Source organism: Fistularia commersonii, chromosome 3 (assembly GCF_037954325.1).
Source record: "Fistularia commersonii isolate RoL2024-O1a breed Wild chromosome 3, RoL_Fcom_v1.0, whole genome shotgun sequence".
Lineage (NCBI taxonomy): Eukaryota > Metazoa > Chordata > Actinopteri > Syngnathiformes > Fistulariidae > Fistularia > Fistularia commersonii.
This window is the reverse complement of record NC_141286.1, coordinates 11992204-12016208: the sequence shown is the minus strand read 5'-3', so window position 1 is coordinate 12016208 and position 24005 is coordinate 11992204. Positions and strand designations below refer to the sequence as shown.

The 24005-nt window shown below is 42.1% G+C and overlaps 1 protein-coding gene across 6 annotated transcripts in view; it reads left to right on the top strand.

Moving 5' to 3' along the window:
• znf507 (zinc finger protein 507) overlaps positions 1-19918 on the top strand; it is a 30139-nt gene extending 10221 nt beyond the window's left edge. For 2 of the 6 annotated variants that reach the window (XM_086143676.1, XM_086143671.1), the window contains exons 3-7: positions 8030-8147; positions 8315-8423; positions 11198-11302; positions 12691-12825; positions 14888-19918. In XM_086143676.1, the coding sequence (XP_085999802.1) occupies positions 8030-8147; positions 8315-8423; positions 11198-11302; positions 12691-12825; positions 14888-15326 (906 nt within the window). In that variant the 3' untranslated portion in view covers positions 15327-19918. The other 4 variants (XM_086143674.1, XM_086143673.1, XM_086143672.1 and 1 more) reach the window with 4 other exon arrangements.
• The last annotated feature ends 4087 nt before the right edge of the window (positions 19919-24005 follow it).

Here is a 24005-nt window from a genome sequence, read left to right as displayed (position 1 = left end):
AGCGACTAATCTAGAATAAAAATGTGATTTATGATGACGATGATGAGTGAATTTGATCAAAACAATTTCAAGTAAATTTCAAGAATAACTAAAAGGCTTTCACAAGTACTATGCCAGAGATGCTGAAATGGTGGCATGTGGGAGAGATCTGAACTGCATAACAGCATTAGGGATTTCTTTAACTACCTGACAAAGGCATATTCAGAAATATTTTATTGATTCCAGAATCAAAAAAATGTTATGTCGAGTACTCAAGCTGCAAAATGCATATGAAATAGGGTTCCTCATTGTCATGATTATGTTATATATCAATATCACTGATTACAGTGATATATCGTGTTCGGAAGCAGAGAGAGAAAATGAAAGGCAAGAGTCTGGAACTGAGTGTAGGGACTTTGAATATTGGGACTACGACAGGAAAAGTCAGAGAGTCAGTCAACATGATGCAGAGAACGAAAGTGGATATACTGTGTCCAGGATACCAGGTAGAAAGGCAGTAAGGCTAGAAGCTTTGGAGCAGGCTTTAAGTTGCACCATCATGGTACTGACAAGAAGTGAAATAGAGAAGGATTTATCTTGAAGGAGGAGTTTGTTGGGAATGTTCTGGAGGTGAAAAGAATGTCATATAGAAATTGAAGATGTGATGCTCAATGTTGTTAGTGGCTATGCCCTGCAGGTGGGATATGAATTTGAGGAGTAGTAGTAGTTCTGGAATGAGTTGGATGAAGTGATGCTGAATATATCCAGAGCTGAGAGATTAGAATTTGGTGCAGCCTTCAATGGATATGTTGATGAAGGCAATAGAGGGGATGAAGAAGTGATGGGCAGATTTGCAAAACAGGATAGGAATGCAGGGAGACAGATGGTAGTAGGCTTTGCACAAAGGATCGAAAAGGGTTTCGGGATCACTTTTTTCCAGAAAAGACAGGAACATAGGGTACCTCATAAGAGCGGGGGTAGGAGCACGCAGGTAGGTGACATCTTGTATAGACAAAGTAACCTAAAAGAAATGAGTGACTGCAAAGTAGTTGTAGGTGAGATTGTAGCCAGACAGCATAGGATGGTGGTTTGTAGGATGACGCTGTTGACAAGGAAGATCAAGAGGACAAAGGCAGGACAAAGGAGATGACAAAGTGGTGGAAGCTGAAAAGGGAGGAATTAAGAAAGGCTCTGGGTGGTCAGGGAGAGCTTCCAGATGATTGGAGAACTACAGCTAGTGCTATCAGGAAGACCGGTAAGAGAGTACTTGGTGTGTTATTTCAAAGGAAAATAGATAAAGAGACTTGGTGGCAGAATGAGGAAGTGCACGAGTATTTACAGAGAAAGCGGTTAGGAAAGAAGAAGTGGGACACTGAGAGGACTGAAGAGAACAGACAGGAGTACAAGGATATACAACACAAGATAAAGATAGTAGCAAAACAAATGGCATACGATGACTTGTGTGCTCGGTTGGACACTTAGGGAGGAGAGAATGATCTATACAGGTTGGCGAAACAGAGAGATACAGATGGAAAGGATGTGCAACAGGTCAGAATGATTGAGGATAGAGAGGGAAATGTATTGACAGATGCTAGAAGAGTGATGGGAAGATGGAAAGAGTACTATGAAGAGCTGATGAATGTGGAAAATGAAAGAGAGGCAAGGGTAAAGAGGTGAGTATTGTAGACCAGAAAGTAGCAGAAATTAGTAAAAGTGAAGTGTGAAAGGCATTGAAGAGTGGAAAGGCAGTTGGTCCTGATGATGTCCCCGAGGAAGTGTCTAGGGGAGGCAATGGTAGAGCTTCTGACCCTACCATCGCCATCTACTAGAGCTAGAGATGAAGGTGCTATGGTTCTCTTTGGGAGTGATCAGGAACAAGTCTATTAGGAAAAGCACATGCTAGATGTTTTTGAGAGAAGGTCAGAGAAGCCAGACTGAGATGGTTCAGCCAGGTACAGAGGAGGGTTAGTGAATACATTGGTAGACGGATGCTGGAATTGGAGCTGCCAGGCAGGAGGTCTAGAGGAAGACCAAAGAGAAGATTTATGGGTTTTAATGAGAGTAGATTTGACGGTAGTTGGTATGAGAGAGGAGGATACAGAGAATAGGGTTAGATGGAGAAGGTCGATTCGCTGTTGCGACCCCTGAAGGGAAAAACCGAAAGAAGAGAAAGACAGTGATCTACTTATAGTATATATATATATATATATATATATATATATATATATATATGACAGTATGAAAGAGAGACAGATTTCGTCTCCTAAATTTTCCATGTCAGGTTTTAAGAATTCTCACTGGTGTCATCCATGCAAACAGAAAAAGAAGGTTTTTTTTCTTTTTCTTAATAAATTCTTCTCCTATTGGCTTTTCTCTTCAGGGGTCACCACAGCGAATCAACCTTCTCCATTTAACCCTATTCTCTCGATTCTCCTCTCTCACACCAACTACCTTTATATAATCTCTCACTATGTCCATAAATCTATAAAGAATCATGTTAATACAAAGATAATGTAAACTAGAAGCTTATCCACATCTTAACCCCAACTTCAGAAGTTGTATATTGAAAATTCCCCTTACAGTCCAGTACACTTGAAGAAGTCTCTCCGATGAGCTGTGAAACATCTTTATGAGAAGAAATGAAGTCCAGTGCCACGACCTGTATGACTGAAAATCTCCATAGATAAACTAAAAGCTGGTCGTTTTCCTTCAAAGAGAGCAATAGGTTTTTAACTCCATCTACATATTTTTTTATCCCCATATGTTTGACTTGGTTCAAGAGGTCTATTGTTTAGCCAGTGTTCAACAATTGGTTGTTGGACATGTTTGTCTGAGGCTGATTTTTGGCAGCAGCCTAACCATCTACCAACTATAACCACAAGATGACGCACCTAAGTAGGTGCGTCATCTTGTGGTGCAACCAAGAGGTATCATCAGTGATGTAACCTGGGTCAACGATTGTTTCGGGTCTTTTAACATCAGACACCCTTGGCCATAAGAAGGAGCTAAGGGTTGATCCTCCCCCAGCTTGTGTCGAGGCAGCTTGTGTGGCCCAGCCCCCACCCCCACCCCCCTTATCCACATATCTTGTTGCCTTCCCAGTAGCATCAGTGATGTTCATGATGGATTTCTTGCTTTTTGGTCCCCTTGTTGCCAATACCCTGAGAGTCCTGCAGAATGACTGGCCTGCGAATCCTCAGCAGCCAACCTCAATGAGGGTTCACCGAATCTTACACCCGTTCCACTGGCATGCGCCTGTGCACTCCTTGTACTTGGCATTCTTCCTCTCAAATGCCTCCTCCATGCTTACCAGGCCACAGTCAGCTCCAGCTGTACCACCTGTCTTGCCCATTTTAATTTGCGGATCACGTCCGGCTTGAGTGTGGTCACTGTGATGGTATCTGTGAATTTAAGCTGCTTGCCTAGGTCCACCTTCAGCCGTCAGACTCTTACTGTGGTTGGAACCCCCTGTATTTAGCTTGGGTGATGCTGTGGCTTCTTTCCAGCTTTAACAAAGGCAGTGGCAAGCCTTGCGGGCTGCTGCTTCATGTTGAGTGGATCCCTGAGCTTGTGGTATCTGCTATCCTTCAGTACCTGGTCGTGGTGCCACCAATAGCATCTCTCATCCTTTTGGGCAACAGTTTAGGATCTGCTTCAGTAATCCTCTCCTCTGGCACAGAGGGCAGGCAGGTGTCTGCCAGACCGCAATGATAGAAGTTGGATGGAAGAACTTTCCAGTGCATGCTCCAATCTAGTACACCTCCCCCTGATCTACTTTCCTTTCAGATGACACACCAAGTACTCTCCTACCTTTCTCCCTTATAACACTTGCTGTAGTTGTCCAATCATCTGGAAGCTGCCCCTGACCACCCAGACCCTTTCTCAACTCCTCCCTGGAAACCATACAACACTCCTCCCTCTTCAACTTCCACCACTTTTTCCTCTGCTCTGCCTTTGTCCTCTTGATCTTCCTTGTCACTAGAGCCATCCTACAAACCACCATCCTATGCTTTCTGGCTACACTCTCACCTACAACTGCTTTGCGGTCACTGATCTCTTTCAGGTTACCTCGTCTATACAAGATGTAGTCTACCTGCGTGCTCCTACCTCCGCTCTTATAAGTTACTCCATGTACCTGTTTTTTTCTGGAAAAAAGTGTTAACTACAGCCATTTCCATCCTTTTTGCAAATATTGCCACAATCTGTCTTTGCATTCCTATCCTGTATACCAAATCCGCCCATCACTTCTTCATCCCCTCTATGGTCTTCAGCAACATGTCCATTGAAGTCTGCACCAATTACTAATCTCTCATCTCTGGAGATATTCTGCATCACTTCATCTACCGTATTTTTTGGACTACAAGTCGCAGTTTTTTCATAGTTTGGCCGGGGGAGCAACTTATGTGTGAAATAATTGAGTTCTCTTGCTCTGATGTGTGTCTGTCTGTGTCTGCGTGTATGTCTTTAATATACCAGGGATCGTCACACACACACGCCAACCAATCAAAATTCAGCGGGGGCGGGTGATGGCAGAGGTGCGTTGTGAAAAAAGATGCTACCAGGGACTTCTTTACCTATGAAAATTGATAATTTCAACCTTCATGGTAACTTATAAAAACAACTGAGAAGGGCTGAACAAAAATCATATTCTCCAGGTTACATGCCGGAAGTAGTGGAATATGCAGCTGAAAACGGCAATCGAGCAGCAGAAAGAAAGTTTGAAGTTAGTGAGAAACTTGTAAGGGACTGGCAAAAAGCGGAGGTTCCTCTTACTGTAATGAAGAAAACTAAAAAAGCTAATCTCGGGCTAAAAGCTAGCTGGCCACGGATACAGGAACGAGTTCACACATGGGTGCTTGAACAACATGCTGCCGGGAGAGGCTTGTTGACAGTACAGTTGCGTCTGCCAAGGAGATGAATATAAATGACTTTGAGGACCTTCCTGGTGTTACCGCTTCATGCAACGCAATCGCCTCTCTTATCAGAGCATGGACACCATCCTGTTGGGCTTCAGAAAGGCTGGAATAATTGGAACTGCAAGTGACGATGACTCTGACGTAAGTGATGAACCGGTAGTAGAGGAAGCGGCGCATTGTTTACCTTCAGAGTTGGCGGAGTTGTTCAGTGACACCAAAGAAGAAGATGTCATTGGATTTTGTGATTAAGAGTGACACTGTTTGGTTGTAGCATGTGTTAATGCCATAGTTATTTGAATGAATCTTACCGTTATATGTTACGTTAACGTAGCCTACCATGCACGTTATCAGTTTGTTGTTTATGCGTCATATAGGCAATAGTAGGCTATACTTATTCAGCCTGTTGTTCTATATTCTATTTTTATTCTAAATTGCCTTTCAAGATGAAATGTCTTTTCTTGATGTTGGATTTTATCATATAAATTTCCCCCCAAAAATGCGACTTATACTCCACTTCTATATGTTTTTTTTGTTCTTTATTATGCATTTTTGGCTGGTGCGACTTATAATCTGGAGCGAGTATAGTCCGAAAAATATGGTAACTCATTCCAAAACTACCAGTCCTCCTCAAATTCACACCCCAGCTGCAGAGCATATAGCCACTAACAGCATTGAGCATCACATCTTCAATTTCTATCTGACATTCTTTTCACCTCCAGAATGTTCCTAACAAACTCCCCCTTCAAGATAACTCTTACTCCATTTCTCTTCTTGTCAGTACCATAATAGTACAACTTAAAGCCTACTCCTAAGCTTCTAGCTTTACTACCTTTACATTTGGTCTCCTGGACACACAGTATATCTACATTCCTTCTCTGCATCATGTCGACCAACTCTCTACCTTTTCCAGTCATAGTCCCGATATTCAAAGTCCCTACTCTCTGTTCCAGGCTCTTTCCTTTCCTCCTCTCTCTCTGCTTCTGAACACGCCCTCCACCTCTTCTTCTTGTTCTTGTTCTTTGACCCACAGTAGCCCAATTTCCACTGGTACCCTGTAGGTCATCAATACCCATGGTGGCCATTGTTAACCTGGTCCTTGACCGATCCGGTATGATATGGTTATGGTTGACTCGCTTGTTTGGTTTTGGCAAAAGTTTTACGCCGGATGCCCTTCCTGATGCAATCCTCTGCATTTATCCGGGCTTGGGGCCGGCTCAGGGAGACACTGGCCTATGCCCCCCCCAAGGCAGGCTCTAGGAGGCACGATTCAGTGCTGCCCTGAGGCTGTATAGATGACTCAAACTGAATCAGCTGTAATAGTCCACCATGAAGTCTTTGATCTTGCCTGGAACATGTTGTCGGTCAAGCGAGGTCTTCACTAACTTGTGTGGAACTACAGGCATTGGAAAGGTCAAGCGACAGAACCGCCAGGTCCCCTGAGCCTTACTAGGCCTCTCAGGTGAGCTGGGTGACAAGTCCTGTGTGATTGATGCAATCTGATACCTTTGGGATACCTCCTCTTTACACTGTGGTGTTGAGCTATGTGTTCTTCAGAAAGAACTCTGTCATTAGTTGAGCCACAATGCTGAAGAACACCTTGCCTTCCACACTCAAGAGTGAGGTGTTTCTATTCTGCTTGATAGTGCATGAGTTCTCCTACTCTGGAATCCATACGCATTGATGAGCCACCTTACCCCTCCTTCAGCTCATCTTGAGGATCTTCCACAGTCACTGCAAGACCCTGTGGCACCTCTTGTAGACCAGATATGGTACTCCATGGGGATTTGGTGCTGAACTGGAGCTAGCTGCTCTGACAACTTCCTCAACCTCTCTCCGCATTGGCTCCCTGTTGTTGAATGCTGTAGTGGTCTCTGGTGGGATTATCAGAGTGCTGCAAGGGCCAAAATTCCTAATTCCTTGCGCTGTTGCCGTAGGTTGCCATGAGATAGTCAACAATTATTTCTTGAGTGTAGGCCAACTGCCGACCACACTTGTGCCCAAGGATCTTCTCAGTGAAGCTGAAAGGGCTTGCAATGAAGGTGGCATGTTTTTTGGCTCTCTTCTTTCCCCTCTTTCTGTGCAATTCAGCTCAACAGAGTGTTGTGAAATTCGTCCTTAAGCAGTTGCAGAGCTCTGCTAGCCTAGCCATGTATTCCTCCCTTGGCTCCTCGTACTGCTGTCCAAAGTGTCTAAGCTCTTGCAGCAACTGACTGATCTTCCTCTGCGGTCAATTTGGCTCTCCTGCATCGTTAGTTAGGTGCTGTTTGGCCTTTGTGCCAAACCCTCTGGGCAAGAAGGCTGAAAATTATTGCATGCATCATGCGCAACTTCTAGTCAGCATTCCATTGACTGTAATTTTGAGAACCTGGTCAAAATTCTCATCAAACTGACACCATTCACTTAGCTTGAAGGTGGAAGGCCACTTAATGTGACAATGTTCTGAATGCCTCACTTGGGGTGGGGTTTGTGGAGCACGGAGTGTCTTGGCACTGTACAGTGAGTCTGGGCTGGACTCCTCCTGCATCTCACCAGGCAGTGGTCCCATGTGTTCTCTGGCACAGAGGGCAAGCTGGCCCAAATGATATTAATACAATAATGTCCTCTTGGTTTAATGCATCAGGAACATAGTTTTTATATCCCAAGTTCCTGAATCAAAATAGCAGTCAATTCAAGAACTAATGTTTTAGCAACAAAACAATGAAAAACTTTTCTACTATTCGATCTAACAAGAAGGAGAATTCTATTGTCATTGCATTTTGTCTCAGTTGATCCAAACCTGTATGATCCAAACCTTAAAAACCTTTCACCTTAATATTTACTGTTTTCCAGAAATCATATTTGCAGTCATTACAAATCTCACCCCACTGCTTTTGTTGTAAAACAATTTCTTCATGATCTATATTAGGAATATAGTCTTATAACCCAATTTCCTGAAACTAAATAGCAATAAAATTGTAAGTATTAATGTTTTTCATAACAATGCGAAAGTATATTATTTTTTGATCTAACCAAAAGTAGACTTTTATTCTGTCTTTTCGTATTAGTTGATATGCACCTGTATTTAAAACATGTAGCCTTTGTTTTTTCTGTGGGCCAGAAATCTTATGTGCATTTAATTTTTTTCTCTGTCCTAGAGTCAACTGAGAAATCATGAAAGTGAGCACCACAGCCCGTGCTGTGAAGTGGCAGCACTTACACCTGTCAGTGAGACTGTTACCATGGTGGAGGAAGCTGAGCGAATCACTGATGAAGGTAAAAAAAAGTATCCAACTTGTTTCCTGAAATGGTGAGTTTTACTCAGTGCTTCAAACTTTCCTCACCAGAGATTTGCCAGTATGTATACTGCAAACTTCTGTGGTCACATGATATCCTGAAATTTTCAGAAAGATGCACAGTTTCAGTTTTCTTCAACATTACAGAATGCGGTTTACAGAAGATGTTTAAATGTGACGTGTGTGACTACACCAGCTCGACATACGTTGGCGTGAGAAACCACCGGCGAATTCACAACTCGGACAAGCCGTATCGGTAAGAGGACTTGAGTAGAATTTCTTTCTATTAGAAATTATTTTCTTAAAGTATATTTATTCTATTCAAACATACTGTATGTGCTGTATGCAGAGTGAAAGTAAGATATAGTAGCTTGAGCTATCCCCTCACTTGCTTAAAGCTTAAGTAAACAAATCGTGCCACATGATAACGGTAAAAATTCAACTAAATCACAAAAGAATAATCTGGAACAGAATCAGAATGTAATCCAAAAGGTCTGTGTTTCAATTGTATTATGAAACACTTAAAGAATATGATTCTCTCAGTAAAAACAACCTATCAATGTCCAGTGCTAAAGATCGAAGCCACCAAAAGTAAACAAGTAAAAGGCCTTTCTGGGCTGTGGGACTCCAGAGCAAGGTGATAGGAACTGGCAGGCCAAGTGGCATATGGCTTTGGTGCCAAGGCAAAAACTGGCAAGAATCCAGTACGGCCATGGATAACAACTTTCAGGGGGCTTTTCCAGTTCACTGTTGGGCGACTCTCGAGAGGGAAGCAATACATCGTCAACACTGTGTACAGTGGGGGTGGTACGCTGCTTACTTCAACATAAGACGTTGTTGACCGCTGAAAGGAAACTTCCAAGGCCTCAACCCCGATGACATGCCTCCAATGAAGAAGCTGAATCAGGGAAGTTCGGGGCAGGCTCTCTTATTTCTGGGGCTGAAGTTGTCATGGTAGTCACAAAGCTCCTCCTTAGCAGGGCCCCACGGGTGGATGAGATCTGACTTAGTTCCTCAAGGCTCAGTTTGTTGCAGGGCTTTCCATTGCATGGAAGGCAGGGGCAGTGTCTCTGGATTGGCAAACCAGGATGGTGATTGGAGGTTGTCCTACATGTAATAGGGGCTGTAGGTCCTCCAATGATCAGTGTCAGAACCCGATCCACATTGCCACTTTTAAATTGGATTTGTTTCCGGTTAGAGTTGGCCTCCGCCAAGGATCCCCTTTGTCACAGATTCTGTTTATAACTTTTATGGATAGAATTTCTAGGCGCAGCCAGGGTATCATGGGAATCTAGTTTGGTAGCCTCAGGATTGGGTCTCTGCTTTTTTCTGATGATGTAATTCTGTAGGCTTCATCAGACCGTGATCTCCAGCTCTCGCTGGATCAGTTTGCATCAATCTGAAGCCACTGGGACGGGGATCAGCACCTCCAAATCAGAGACCATGGTTCTCAGATGGAAAGAGGTGGAGTGTCCCTGGGTTAGGGAAAGGTCCTGCCCCAAGTGCAGGAGTTCAAGTATGTCAGGGTCTTGTTCACGTTGCACTGGTCATTTGTGGGGAGGAAGGATCTGAGCCATTAGGTGAAGCTCTCAATTTACTGGTCAGTCTACATTCCTACCCTCACCTATGGTCGTGGGCGTGACAGAAAGAATAAGGTCACGGATCCAAATGTGATGTTTTAGTAAATGTGTTAGTCAACTTTATTGTCATACTACAGAGCTAATATTGAGAAATCAACCCTCAGCTTTTGATTCTGTTTCCGGCAGGTTGACGCCTTCTAACTGAGGAGCCATGTAAGACTTACTTGAATAGCATGAGTAATTTATTAAGTGCCCATTCCTCCTAAGTAAGTGAATAGATGTGAAGAGAATACTCAAGTTTTGCTTATTTGCATATTTCTTTTAGTGTCCAAATGGTAAGTTTTACATGATTGGTTGAAAACCACTTATATTTTAACCCTAGTGTATTGTAGCAAGTCAAACAAAATGGTAGAAGTACTTGATATCCAGGGTCGGGTCAAGGGGGCATCAACCTAAGCAAAGACATCCAGACTTCACACTACCCTGCCAAGCTCCTCCGGGAGAGTCCCAAGGTGTTCCCATGTCAGCCGAGAGACATAATCCCTCCAGTGTGTCCTGGATCTTCTTCAGGGCCTCATCCCAAAGCTGCATGCCTAGAACACCAAGAAGGCATCCAAGGAGTAACAGCTCTACTCTAAGCCACTCCCAGCGAGACGAAGCTTCTCCCCCTATCCCTGGGTATCTGCGGGAAAAACTTAATTTGGCCACCTGTATCTGTTTTCTCCTTTCGGTCACTATCCACAGCACTTGACCTTAGGTGAGGATAGGAATGGAGATGAAATGGTAAATCGAGAGCTTCGCCTTTCTGCTCAGCTCCTTCTTTAACAAGACAGTAATTACTGCTGACACTACACAGATCTGCATTGCTATCTCCTGCTCCATTTTCCCCCTCACTGGTGAACAAGACCCAACTTCCTTTACCCTAATAAATATTTCTCCAGCCATACATAGCTCCTGTGAAAGAGGTGACAATTTTTTAGTTAGAAAACACATGACAAGACAAACCAGACAAAGTACTTCAAAGAGTAGTTTGATCCTATAAAGTAAACATAGCTCTGATCAATCAAACTCTCAGCCACCACAATTTCAAAGGATTGATAAGGATAAACCTTGTTTATTGTGTGTATCTTCCTCTAATACATTCTTATATATCAGCCTTGCTTAAGTTTTGTTTTTTTTATTTAATTTTAACTCCTAATGAAAAAAATAGCAGAATTTATGTATTGTTTGTGAAAGATGTGACATTTTTGTACTATTATTTTTTTACTACTTTCTGTTTGTCATAACATTAACTAAATTTGACAATTTCTTTTCACTTTTCTTGCACATTTCTTTGCTGCGGGTAATTTCTTTAAAAAAAAAAAAAAAAAAAGTACAATGCCTCTAAAAATTTCCTTATGTCCTGCCCTCACCCCCTCCTTCCCCCTGCAACGTCTCCACTATTTGCCAGGTGCTGCAGCTGTGACTTTGCTACCACCAACATGAACAGCCTGAAGAGCCACATAAGGAGACACCCACAGGAGCACCAGGCTGTGCAGCTGCTGGAGCAGTACAGGTGAAAAACCACACAACAGTTTCATGGCAGCGCCAATCTGATGGCCTCTTGCTGCAGGGTCTGTCTGGTGAAAGTATGAGCTGATTTCCTATTGACCTGATGTATGTGCTAACAAAAACTTCCACTGAGTTTGTGTATTGACGTATAATTTCTTTTATTACTTTGTCAATCTAATAACCTGGTTTTCATTGTCAATAAATATCACTATTTAACAATTTCTTGAAAACTTGAAACAATTTAGTTTTTAGCTTTGTGTTGAACGTTATAATGCTCTACAATTTTTCAGCAAATAGTACCATTTACTTTTGTCGAAGGTAGTCCATGAACATCTGCTGCCAACCTCTTTAATTTTGTATTAATCAGCATCCAACCTCCAGAAACGATAAAGTCAATTGGCATGCACACTTCTTACAGCACTAATGTACACACACAAAGCATTTTGGGGTTATTGCACAAATTAACATTTTCCCTGTTCTCTTCTATTTTACAAGTCATTTGTGCTTCTCTCCCACTCTTGGTTTTTACTTTCACTGTAGTGTAATTCACTAGAGTAGAATTAGAATTAGTTCTCAGAAAGTCTTTGATTTAAATTCCCTCAAATTCTTGAAATTTGATTCTAAAGCCTGATTTACTAACAAATATGTTGTGATTTCACACTGAAGGTTGACAAAGGTACTCAGCTTGATCACAATTTTCTAAAATCTGTTTTGAAACTACAAAATTCCACACTTAGTGGTGAATTGAAGATGCGGGTTATAGCTGTTAAGATACAAGACTTCAGTTCAAAATAGACGTAGCGCTTATGGTACTGCTCTTCTTTCCCTGGCAGAATGTTTCCAGACCTTATTTGAGCTTATGAACTAGGAGACATTCAGATGGCTCATCTCTCCCAGCTGTTCTGGCAGAAGAAGAAACACTTCAACCAATCACTTACACTGAGAGACTGAACTGACAAGGAGGGAATGGAAATGTTTTAAGATCACGCTAAATCTCATCCATAATTCATATACATGTACAAAGACTTGAAGCACTTGCTCAGTGTCCTTGCTATTCAGGAGCTTACTTTAACAACACAACATAGTAAACTCGATTTACATTAAAGTGGATTCTTTCCATCATTCTTTTCCATCACTATAATTAAATACTGTTTTGAATGAATGAATCTTAGTACCACTTTAATAATAATAATAATAATACACAAGATTTGTATAGCGCTTTTCATGGCACTCAAAGACACTTCTCAAGAGAAAAACAGAAAGACAGAGAACTTTAAATCTTATTTGTTCTCAAGGTCATTAATCCACCTGGAATCTTGACTAAAAAATGGAAAAAGGGTTAGTGTGGTGCTGAATCTCGTGTCACTGTGGCTCTTCTTATGCCCTTCCCAGGTGTTCCCTATGTGGCTATGTCTGCAGCCACCCTCCTTCTCTCAAGTCTCACATGTGGAAACACGCTGGGGATCAGAACTACAACTATGAGCAAGTGAATAAAGCCATTAACGAGGCCATTTCACAGAGTAGTCGGTAATCACAATGTCACCACTTTATGCTTTTGTTCATGACCTGTATTAGCAAATTGATAAGTGGAACCAGATGTTTAAGGCTTTAAATATCTCAACTAGAAGTTACTGATTACATTCTGTTTACAGAATCCTCCCTGTTTGATGTAATTTTCAGTCGTGAACATCTGGTGTGTTTCTATACCTTCCATCCATTGTCTACCGCATTGTCCGGGATTGATTCCAGCAAGAAATAGAGATCACGGTCGGATTAAGCCAGCAGAACCACATAGTCCGCCCAAAGTAGAGACCTAACCCTGAGGTCACCAAACCAGATCCCATCAACACCCTAGCTGTACATTGAAATTCTGTCCATAAAAATTATGAACAGAATAGGTGACAAAGGACAGCTCTGGTGGAGTAAAAACCCTCACTGGACATGAGTCCGATTCACAACCGGCAATGCAGACCATGTACTGGCACCGATTATTCAAGGGCTTAACAACTTGTGTTACAGGGTTCGGTACTCCATGCTCCCAGAGCAAAACAAAAGCCACATTGGTCCTCCTGGATCTGATGTTCAACGCTCGTAGGATGCTCTGCTCCCGCACCCCTGCACTCCCCTAGTCAGCCAATCCGGCAGCACTGCCCCCACCTTCCATGGGATGCTGCTGAGGCTTATCAGCCAGGACACTCCTACAACATCCAGAGCCTTTAGGAACCCAGGGTAGATTGTAGCCATCCCCAGGCCCCGCCACTGAGGAGCCTTTTTACTACCTATGCAACTTCAGGCTCGGAAATAATGAGTCAGCGTCCTGACTCGTTAGAAGGCATGTCGTTGGGGTTGAGGAGACTTTTGAAATATTTCCTCTACTGATCCACAATGCCACGGGCCAAGGTCAGCAGCCCACCATCTTCATTGTACATGGTGTTGATGGTACACTACTTACAACACCAAAGCCACTAGGTGGCAGAGCAGAATCCACCTCCGAAAGTCGTTCTCCATGGCCTCACCAAACTCCTCCCACACCAGAGATTTGCCTCAGCAGCCCCCATGGCCCCTCCTATGGGTGGATGAACTCAGCCCGGCCCCATGGGTGCAGGCCAGGCCACCGGGTGCTTGCCATCGAGCCCCATTCCCATGCTTGGCTATGGGCAAGGGCCCTGGTGACGCATGTCTGGACAAAAGAAAACCAGGTCTTTTTCATCATATGGGCTCTTCTTGAGCCATGCTTTATCTGGTCCCTCACTCAGGACCGGTTTGCCCCCCGAGAACATTGCTCCTGGGGATCACTGGGAAACAGAACCCCTCCACCATTATAAGGTGGGGTGCCAGGAGGGGAGGGGTTTCTATACTGTTTGTAATTTTAATCAAAAAAAAATGCAAATCATCATGTTGTGTCATAGACACAGTAATCAACCACAAAAAACAAGAAATGAAGAAAAATATAATGGTTTCGAATGAAGACTATTCTAAAAAATTGGTAATTATACATGAACTTTATAAGAACATCACAGAAGCCATCATATTCATAATTAATATCACAGATGAGACACAGACACATATACACAGTGGCACAAGAGTTAGCGCTCACAGCACGAAGGACCCTGGGTTGATTCTGACAAGGGGCCCTTTCAGAGCCGGTTATTCCTGTTTCTGTGTGGGTTTTGTCTGGTTTCCCATACATTACACAACAGGTTAATTGAAAAAATTAGGAACTTTGCCCCAAGTGAGGGATTTTTTTGTTTTTTTGTCTCTATATGAGGCCTTGCAATTGACTGGCGACTAGTACAGGGTGTTACCTGCCTTTCATCCGATGACTACTGGGATAGGCTCTAGCATCCCCCACAACCCTGAGTGCAAGATAAGTGGCAGACAATTGATGGATGGATTGATGGAGGCACACACACCAGTTCTGTGTGTCCGTGACTGTAAATGTTTCAGATACTAAACACAAATCACTTGTTCCTTGCAGTTTGAACTCCAAATTTGCTTGAAGGCTTAAGGAACCTATTGTGAGCATTGTACTTCAGACATTTTTAAAAAGGAGTACAATTATCAAACGTGATACTGTTATGTATTACAGGGCTCCTCAGAAGTTGTCAGCTGCACTAGGGTCAATAACGGAGCATCCATCAGCAGCCCAATTTCTGCAAGACAAATTCAAGGCCAAATCAGAGCTCCAAGCTCCCAGTCCGGCTTTGGATTGCTCATCAAGTCTCCATAGCACAGATACTCACCTGTGGTTATCTCATACCACAACATCACAAGGGAAGGAACCATATCAGCCCCAGGCCCACGGCCTTTCATGCCCTGGCCAGTCCCCCATCCCGGGCCCAAGCATGGAGTATTGTGTGCTCCTGTTCTGCTGCTGCATCTGTGGCTTTGAGTCCATTAGCAAGGAACGCCTGCTGGAGCATATGAAGGAGCACGAAGGTGACATCGTTAGCATCATCCTAAACAAGGAGCATCTGCAGCATCCACCGCCAGAAGCACAGACAGCCCTACAGACTAAGACCCTCTGACATCTACCAAAGTATGTTGTGTCTCTTTACCTCTCAGTGATGGTTATGATAATCAGTGATTGACCTTCACTCAGTCAACAGGTCTCATGTTTAAACAAATCCAGACTCCTCCTCGTCAGAGTAACAGCTGATGCCCAACAAATATTTTTTTGAACCAAAATATAAGAATATTTCAGTTAATGATCTTTATAACTTAACCAAAGGTACATTCAACAAAATGTAATAAAACTTATCAAAAGCAATAATAGCAATCATGTAATATTATCCCAGCACTTTTATTAGGACTTAAAAATTTCATCGCATCATTATAATGCCAATTTTATGGATTATATTCACCAATGCAACAGAAGTCAGCTTCAAATTACAATTTTAATTCAACTGATTCAATCACTAAGCAATGATCACCATTCCTTTAAAATAGTCTCATCAACTCATTAAAATTGTTCAAATATCCATTTGAGTATAAGTAGAATTTCAATGAAAAATTGTCATAAAAGAATGAAACTGTAGCAGGAAATCAAGAATATACAGAGACACAGAAAAGCTCAGTGTTTCATGTTTGGTTTGATTCTAGTTGAACATTTCCAATAATTATTTCCAGCAGTAAAAGATAATTAAACTTTGGAAAGATGTCAAAATCAATTATCTGAAAATAGTAGAAATGTGTCCAAGAAAACACAAATAAACCGCTTTAGCAAATGCTGGGAAAACCATGATTTCATTGGGTGTCTATTAAAATGAAATGTCACCAGACAATACAGATACATGTTTTAAGAGACACAAACTGAAAGCAAAGTTGAATATTGCATCGTACCTCCCAAATCACACGCTCCATCATAAACTCACACCAACAGAATGGATAATTCAGACACAAACTGCAAGGCAGCTCTTTTATTGCTACTGTAATATGTAATGTTTTTAAACATGACCCAGTCAATGCTCCAGTCAAATTTACAAGGGAAGTGCAAACCACTGAGCTTGAATAAGTTTTTGTATTTATCAGTTTATTGAGTGCATTTATTTTTCTGTTATACTTGTTCACGTGCTTCCTTCTAAATATTTTTATTGTCGTTGTTTGTTGTTTTGTTTGATTTTTTAACTTTATAACTAACATCTTTTTGAGGAAAAGGTGTCATTCAAAAACTGAATGATTTATAAGGGAAGCTGTTGAAAGTTATCATTTTTTAATGAGAAAAGTGCCTAGATAATTGAGGACACACATGTTCAAAATCAGATTCTCCCGATCATTGTTGAGAAAAGGGTCAGTCGTTTTTTCTCTTTTGAACTTAATGTTTTATATTTGCTTTTCCATATTTTTCAGAAGTTGATGGAGAATGAAACATAATATAATGCAGTTGTAGTACCAGTGAAAATTTGATCCAAAGTGATAAATTCATCATGTTGCATAATGTTGATTCCCATATTTTTTAAATTTTCCGCTGATTGACATCAAGCAGGATTTTTACTGTGTGGGATGTTCTGGAGGCCAGGGTCTAGTTAAAAGAATTGTTAATATTTTTGTATTATGCCTTCCATGGAAATGGCATGCGTTCTTCACACATTTATATGCCATTCCGACTGTGGTAGCCTATTTTTTGCTTAAAAAAATTCCAAACTACATCTTGGCCAAACACAATCTTGGTATTGTTGTTTTAATTTTCAATAACTCAGTGATATACAAGCAACATAAATCAGCATACAGTGGGGTAAAAAAGTATTTAGTCAGCCATCAAATGTGCAAGTTCTCCCACTTAAAAAGATGAAAGAGACCCTAAGGGGAGAGATTACTTTGGTCCCAGCTCTCTGCAGGTCATTCACTAGGTCCCCCCGTGTGGTTCTGGGATTTTTCTCACCATTCTTGTGATCATTTTGACCCCATGGGGTGAGATCTTGCGTGCAGCCCCATATTGAGGGAGATTATTCATGGTCTTGTATGTCTTCCATTTTCTAATAATTGCTCCCACAGTTGATTTCTTCACCTCACCAGGGCCTTACCTATCGCAGAACTACAATTTGGTTTCTTTTGTCCTTTGACAGCTCTTTGGTCTCGGCCATAGTTGAGTTTAGAGTGTGACTGTTTGAGGTTGTGATAACCAGTTCAAACAGGTGACATTAATACAGGTAATATATGGAGAACTAAGGCACCTCTTACAAAAGAAGTTAGAGGTCTGTGAGAGCCAGAAATATTGCTTGCTTGTAGGTGACCAAATACTTATTTTCCACCATTATTACTAAATACTTTTTTGCCCCACTGTATACACCACGAACCTTGATCTCCCATGTCCGCCTGTCTGAAGTACTACCAAATTGTTTCAGTGATGTCTTGTGAACATTGCTCTATGTATCTGTGTCAAAGTAACACGTTTGTGAGATGGTATGGTGTTAGTTTCACACTATTTTCTTAAAAAGTCACAACTGGATTTTTGTTTTTTGTTTTTTTTTTGTGTCTGACATGAAGCTCTGTAACTTCAGTGACATCTGGCTATTTGTCTGGCTAGTCCCTTCTTATAGAATGTCCTTAAAGACTCTAAATTTCACCTTACATTTAATGCCCAGAAAAGCCAAGGCTTGTCCTTAGGCTGTTAAACTATATAAAGTATTTTCATGTCAGACTTGCCTCCTAGCTGTTTCCATTCATGCTAAGCTAACTACCGGTAGATTGAATAGAATTGTTAAGTATTAGTCAGTGTAATGTAAAATCCAATACTTACCAACTCTTTTGATGCAGTAATTACCTAATTTTATTTGTCACAGGCTCATTTGAATATAAAAGTTTGATTCTGTTGCATAAAAAAGATATTCAAATGTATTTGGAAAAGTGCAGTTTAGAGTGATGTCACCGGTGACTGTTCCTGCTCCATCCCGACAGGATGATTATGCGAGGTTGAAAAAGTGCTGGTGATGAAACTAATTTTCAAAGTCAATATTATCAGTACAAAATTAACATTTTGGCAATTGAAGAAAATTATTTTGCCACTGGATCCTTTATATTTTTAAATGGAGACAATGTATACTTTCAGTGGATTCAGTGCTTGAGGAGAAACCTCATTTTCAAAATATTCGTGCCATTCAAGTAATTGTGATTGCTATATTAATGCCAGGAAACATCATAGGCTCCACATTGAACCCCAGCGAAGAATGTCCAGATTGCATTAAAACATATCATTTCAACATTTCAGGGCATTAATCATGAAGAAAATAAGTCTTCTGTTAAAGTGAAACACATCACAGAAATAAGCAACACATCTCTCTATACATCTACCAAGACTGAAATATCCATAATTCATTCTCTGTCCAGCTTTTATTTACACCAAAATCAAGGAGGGGGTTGACTGGTCTGAGTTTAAACAAAATAGATAAAAAACAGAGTGTAAAGAGAAGACAAGTCATACCCTGATGGTCACTTGATTCATATGAATAATTGATTGTAATTAGGAGCATGAATGTCTGATAACAATGAATACATGTTAACTCCCAAACCCAAAAAGAAGTTAACTTCCAATGATCCAGAAATAAATTAGACATATATCTATTTTGTTTTATGTTTGTTTATTTTTCGGTTTATTAATCTTTAATTGTCAGAAACATTTCGAGCCACTCGGGCAAAGTAAGAAATTATTATATTTTTGGATAAATTTTTAGATAATGTTTAAATAATTTAAGTAATATTTAAAAGAATATTGGTTTGAAATACAAATGATAATTCAAATAAGCCTTTTTTTTGTAATTCAGTGTTCCTTTTGTTCTGTTGGGTTTTTATTAATTTTCAGCCACTGGTTGGAATCAATTCCATCAGTAGACGGGATAGACTTGAGAGACTGGAGCAAATTTGAAAACAAAACAAAACAAAAAAATGTTTTGAACCTAAACTTATTTTCAACCACAGAAACATGTATGAATAAGGGCAGTGGCATTTCAGGGGACTCACCCACTCCCAACAGGTTATTTGGGAGTGGGTGGTTTGGGCAAGGTGTTGCTTGCTTCATTTCTTGATTGTGTATTTACATTTTCATCCTGTGTATTTACATTTTCATGCTGAGGAACCATATATCTGTGCCAAACTGGCTCATTTGAAAGCAATTTTTTTTGTTGTTTTCATTAGTCCATGTATTGTGCCTTGTGTTCAGCTTTGGAGTTTTTGATGCCCAATTAAACAAATTTACTTCATTTTGTCTTCCCTCCATTTAAAGTATTTGGAAAGAACAACAAACCAAGTATGTTTGTTTAATGCTTTTCTCAAGGTCTTACCTGGCACTCTATGAATTTTTGCACATATTCTAGCTGAGTATTGTAGATCTTAAAACTGACTTTTTTCCAAAAAGAATCTATTTTTTAATATTGTACAAAAGTTTTGTAGGGACAGTTTGGTACTATTCCCAATCACTGGGTAGTTTGCAAATTGCTAGGACAGCAGAAAAAGGTCTAGCACATTTGTTTTGATCAGCTTTTTCACACTTGCACAAATTCTCTTGCATCTGGGTGAAACGGTGAATCGTCTCAGCAGTTTGACACTATTTATTTATAAAATATCATAGGCAATATTATGTCACTGTTTGCCATTGTATTTTTGCTAATAAAGAAATATATACAAGTAGCTTTTTTGTGTTATCGAATTGTTTGACCTTTTTACTTCTTGGGTTTATCTAGCCCCCGCTTTCATATATTGTAGAGGAGCGTGAATTATAAACAGAATTACTAAAATGTGTAAGTGCAGCTAAATTATTACAAAAGTATTTTGACTCAGATGTTGCAAAGGAAATACCACCAAAATCCTCCCCAGAAGAAATGTGCACACACAGCGATGTGTAAAATCTGTATGATTAAACAGATCCAGGCAGAAAAAAACATGGATGCATGCGCATATACAATATATTATCATTGAGAAGTGTACTTAATATCTATTTCATAGCTACCTTTTGACCTTTTCCAGAAGGACCTTCTTTAGTTGTGTTTTTTATTTTTTATTTTAACATTAATCTTGTTAAAACAATGAACTGATCATCATACTTCAAACCATAATTGGTACCTAACACTACAGGACAGCTACTCATAACAATGAACTAGTAGTCAGACTCAGGAAAAGGAAGTGGTGCTGCAAACATGACTTGAGATGTGGGTCAGTGGAAGGAAGACTACATAGACTTCTTCAATTTCACTGATGTGCTTTTCAATGAGGAAGCAAAGTCAGAGACTCAGGGGAGAGCCCCATCTCTGGGCCTGAGTGGCTGAGAGTGGCAGCTCCTTGGATGACAGGGAGCGGGGGGGTGGGGTGGGGGGGGGTGAGACCTGTTGGATGAGATGCCTCAAGGCTGTCTTGGCTGATAATGCCTCTGCAATATCGCATAGATTTCGGGAACAGTGCCTCTTGACTGGAAGACCAGGGTGGTGATCCCCCTCTTTAAATAGTAAGACCAGGAGGTATGTTCAAAATACCCTCAAGCCTCCCTGATAAAATCTATTTAGGGAATAGGAGGGTCAGATGGCTGATTTAAGGGGAGCAGTGGGGTTGTTGTCTTGTTTGTGGAACATTGGACCAGCTTTACACCCTCAGCAGTAACATTAGGGTGCACAGAATTCTGCCCCACCACTCTATATGTGCTGTGTAAACTTGATCAGTGTGGATCATTGATCAGTGGATAATACATACTATGCATTGGTCTTTCATGGAAAGGAGGTTTACCAGGATGGAGATTCACGTTCCTACTGTCACCTGTGGTCAGAGGTATATCAAGCGCGTCCTAGAAGGAGGACGCCCCATGTCCTGAGTCTTTCCCAGGGCCTCCCCCCAGACATGCCCAGAACACCTCACCTCGAGGCATCTAAACAACATGCTCGAGCCACCTGATCTGACTCCTCTCCATGTGGAGGAGCAGCAACTCTACTCTGAGCCCCTCCCAGTTGGCCAGAGCCTATGTAAAAGGGATAGCCCTGACACCCAGCTTATTTCAGCTGCTTGGATCCGTGACCTTATTCCCTCGGATATGACCCAGATCCTATGACTATAGGTGAGATTAAGAACATAGATTGACCAGTAAATTGTGAGCTTCAACTTTTGGCTCAACTCCTTCACCGAGACACGTGGTGCAGAGTCTACATCACTGCTGAGGTCAAACCGATCTGGCTGTCAATCTAATGTTCCATCCTACCATCACTTGTGAACAAGACCCTGAGACACCTGAACATCTCTACTTGAGGCAGAACCTCCTCCCCAACCTTGAGTGGGCACTCCACCTGTTTCTGGCTGAAAACCATGGTCTTGGATTTGGTGGTACTGAGCTTCATCCTGACTGCTTCACATTCAGCTGTGAACTGCTTCAGCAAGAGATGGAGATCAAAGTCTGATAAAGCCAACGGAAACACATCATCCACAAAAGGCAGGGACCCAATCCTGAGGTCACCAAACCAGATCCCCTCAACATCCTGGGTGCGCCTAGAAATTCTGTCTATAAAAGTTATGAGCAGAATTGGTGATAAGGGATAGCCCTGTTAGGGTCCAACTCTCACCAGAAATGAGTCTGACTTGCAACCACCAATGCGGACCATGCTCTGGCGCCGATCATACAAGGACCCGACAGTTCCTATTACGGGGTTCGGTACTCCCAAAGCAGCCCTGACAGGTATCTCCACAGGATCCGGTCAAATGCATTCTCAAAGTCCACAAAACACATGTAGACAAGTTGAACAAACTCCTGTCCTCAAGGACCCAGCCGATAGTGTACAGCACGGCATATTGTTCCAAGGCCAGGACGAGAGCAACATTGTTCCTCCGGGATCTGAGGTTCAACAGTCCGTCAGACCCTCCTCTCAAGCACCCCTGAGGAGACAGGAGTGTGATACCCCTGTAGTTGAAGCACACCCTCCGATCCCCCTTTTTATAGAGGAGTATCACCACTCCAATCGAGCGGCACTGCCCCAGCCTTCAACGCAATGCTGCAGAAGCATTTCAGCCAGGACAGCCAACCCCGGGCCCCTACACATAGGAACTTTATGACTACGTATGTAACTTCAGCCCCGGAGTAGGAGAGTCCATCCCAGGGTCCATCAATTCTGCTTCCTCATTAGAGAGCATGTCATCAGGATTGAAGAGACCTTGTATTCTTTCCACTGATCCCGGGTTAAGCTCAGCAGCCCACCATCTCCACTGTATGCATTGTTGACAGTGTACTGCTTACACCTCCCATGTCACTGGATGACAGACCAGAATCTCTTTGGTACCTTCCGAAAGTGGTTCTCTATTAAACCCTAAACAGCCACATGGCACTTGGCCTGGCAGTACATGCCAGCTACATCTGGAGCCCCACAGACCAAAAATGCTTGGTAGGACTTCTTCAGCTAGACACCTCACCGCTGGGTTCCACTAACAGGTTCGGGGGTTACCACCCTGACAGGCACAGACCACTTTACGGTTTGTCTCACAATGCATTCAGATCTGCCAGGTCTTACCAGCATCCTCCCCCACCATTGGACCCAGACCACCAACAGGTGGTGATCAGTTGACAGCCCCACCCCTCTCTTCACCAGAGTGTCCTGAACATGCGGCCTCAAGTCCAAGGATAGAACCACAAAGTTGATAGTGCTGGTGCCAGGTGCACATGTGCACACCTTTATGTCCAAACATGATCTTCGTTAAGGACATGACGAGCACAGAAGTCAGGTAATAAAACACCGCTTGGTGAAGAGAAGGGACATCCTTTCCTCTCAATCACACCTTTCCAGGTCTAGCTGTCACTTCCCATGTGAGTGTTGAAGTCTATGTAGTGTTTTATGCTCCTAGAGCCAGCATCTGCAGCTGCGGAATAGATTGCCACAGCCCCCAGGTCCAGCTACCATCCTGCTCACATTGCACCCAACACCCTGACCCCTCCTATGGATGGTGAGCTCAAGGGAATGGGGCACCATATCCCTCTTTCGAGCTGAGCCCGGCTGAGCCCTACGGGTGCAGGCCCGGACACCAAGCGCTGAAGGGACCCTGGTGACCCAAGGGAAAACCAGGTTCATTCATCTTTTTCATCATTGGAGTCTTCTTGAGCCATGCTATGTCTGGTCCCTCACCCAGGACCTGTTTGCCTTGGGTGATCTTCCCAGTTGATTAAAGCCCCCCAAAACATAGCCCCCAGGGGATCCCTGGGACATGCTAACCCCTACACCACAATAACTCGACGAGGGGGTTGGGTCTCTATCGCACTCAAAACTTGAAAAATAAAAGACTTAATCACATGTTGAAACCTATTACTTAACATTTAATATAGAGTTGGCACATCTACAACACTATCATTTAGGTAAAAACAGCTGAGTTGTAAATCATCAAAAAGTAAGAGGAGCCAAGATTCCACTGTTCTTCATGTTTTAATGTTACAAAAGTTTCCTTGGTAAGTTTTGGAGTGAGCACATGCGGGTCCACTGCTGCACAGTTCTACCTCCAATGCTCCCATTCAGCCAGCTGGATCGTCAGTCAGGAGCTGCCCTATGGTGATTTTCTTCATTCCTAGAACATCTCTGTGTGGTAGAGAGTTTTCACTGAGAATACCAAGGATCCTTGTTTCTCCATATATAATGTTCTTGCAGCTTGAGAGACAGAAAGTTCTTCTTCCATCCTCTGCCAGGTCTTCAAAAGCCTCCTCGTGCTTGAAGCCTGTCAAAGGCCCTCTGGAGCCTTTAGGAATTCAACCTGTAGCCTCT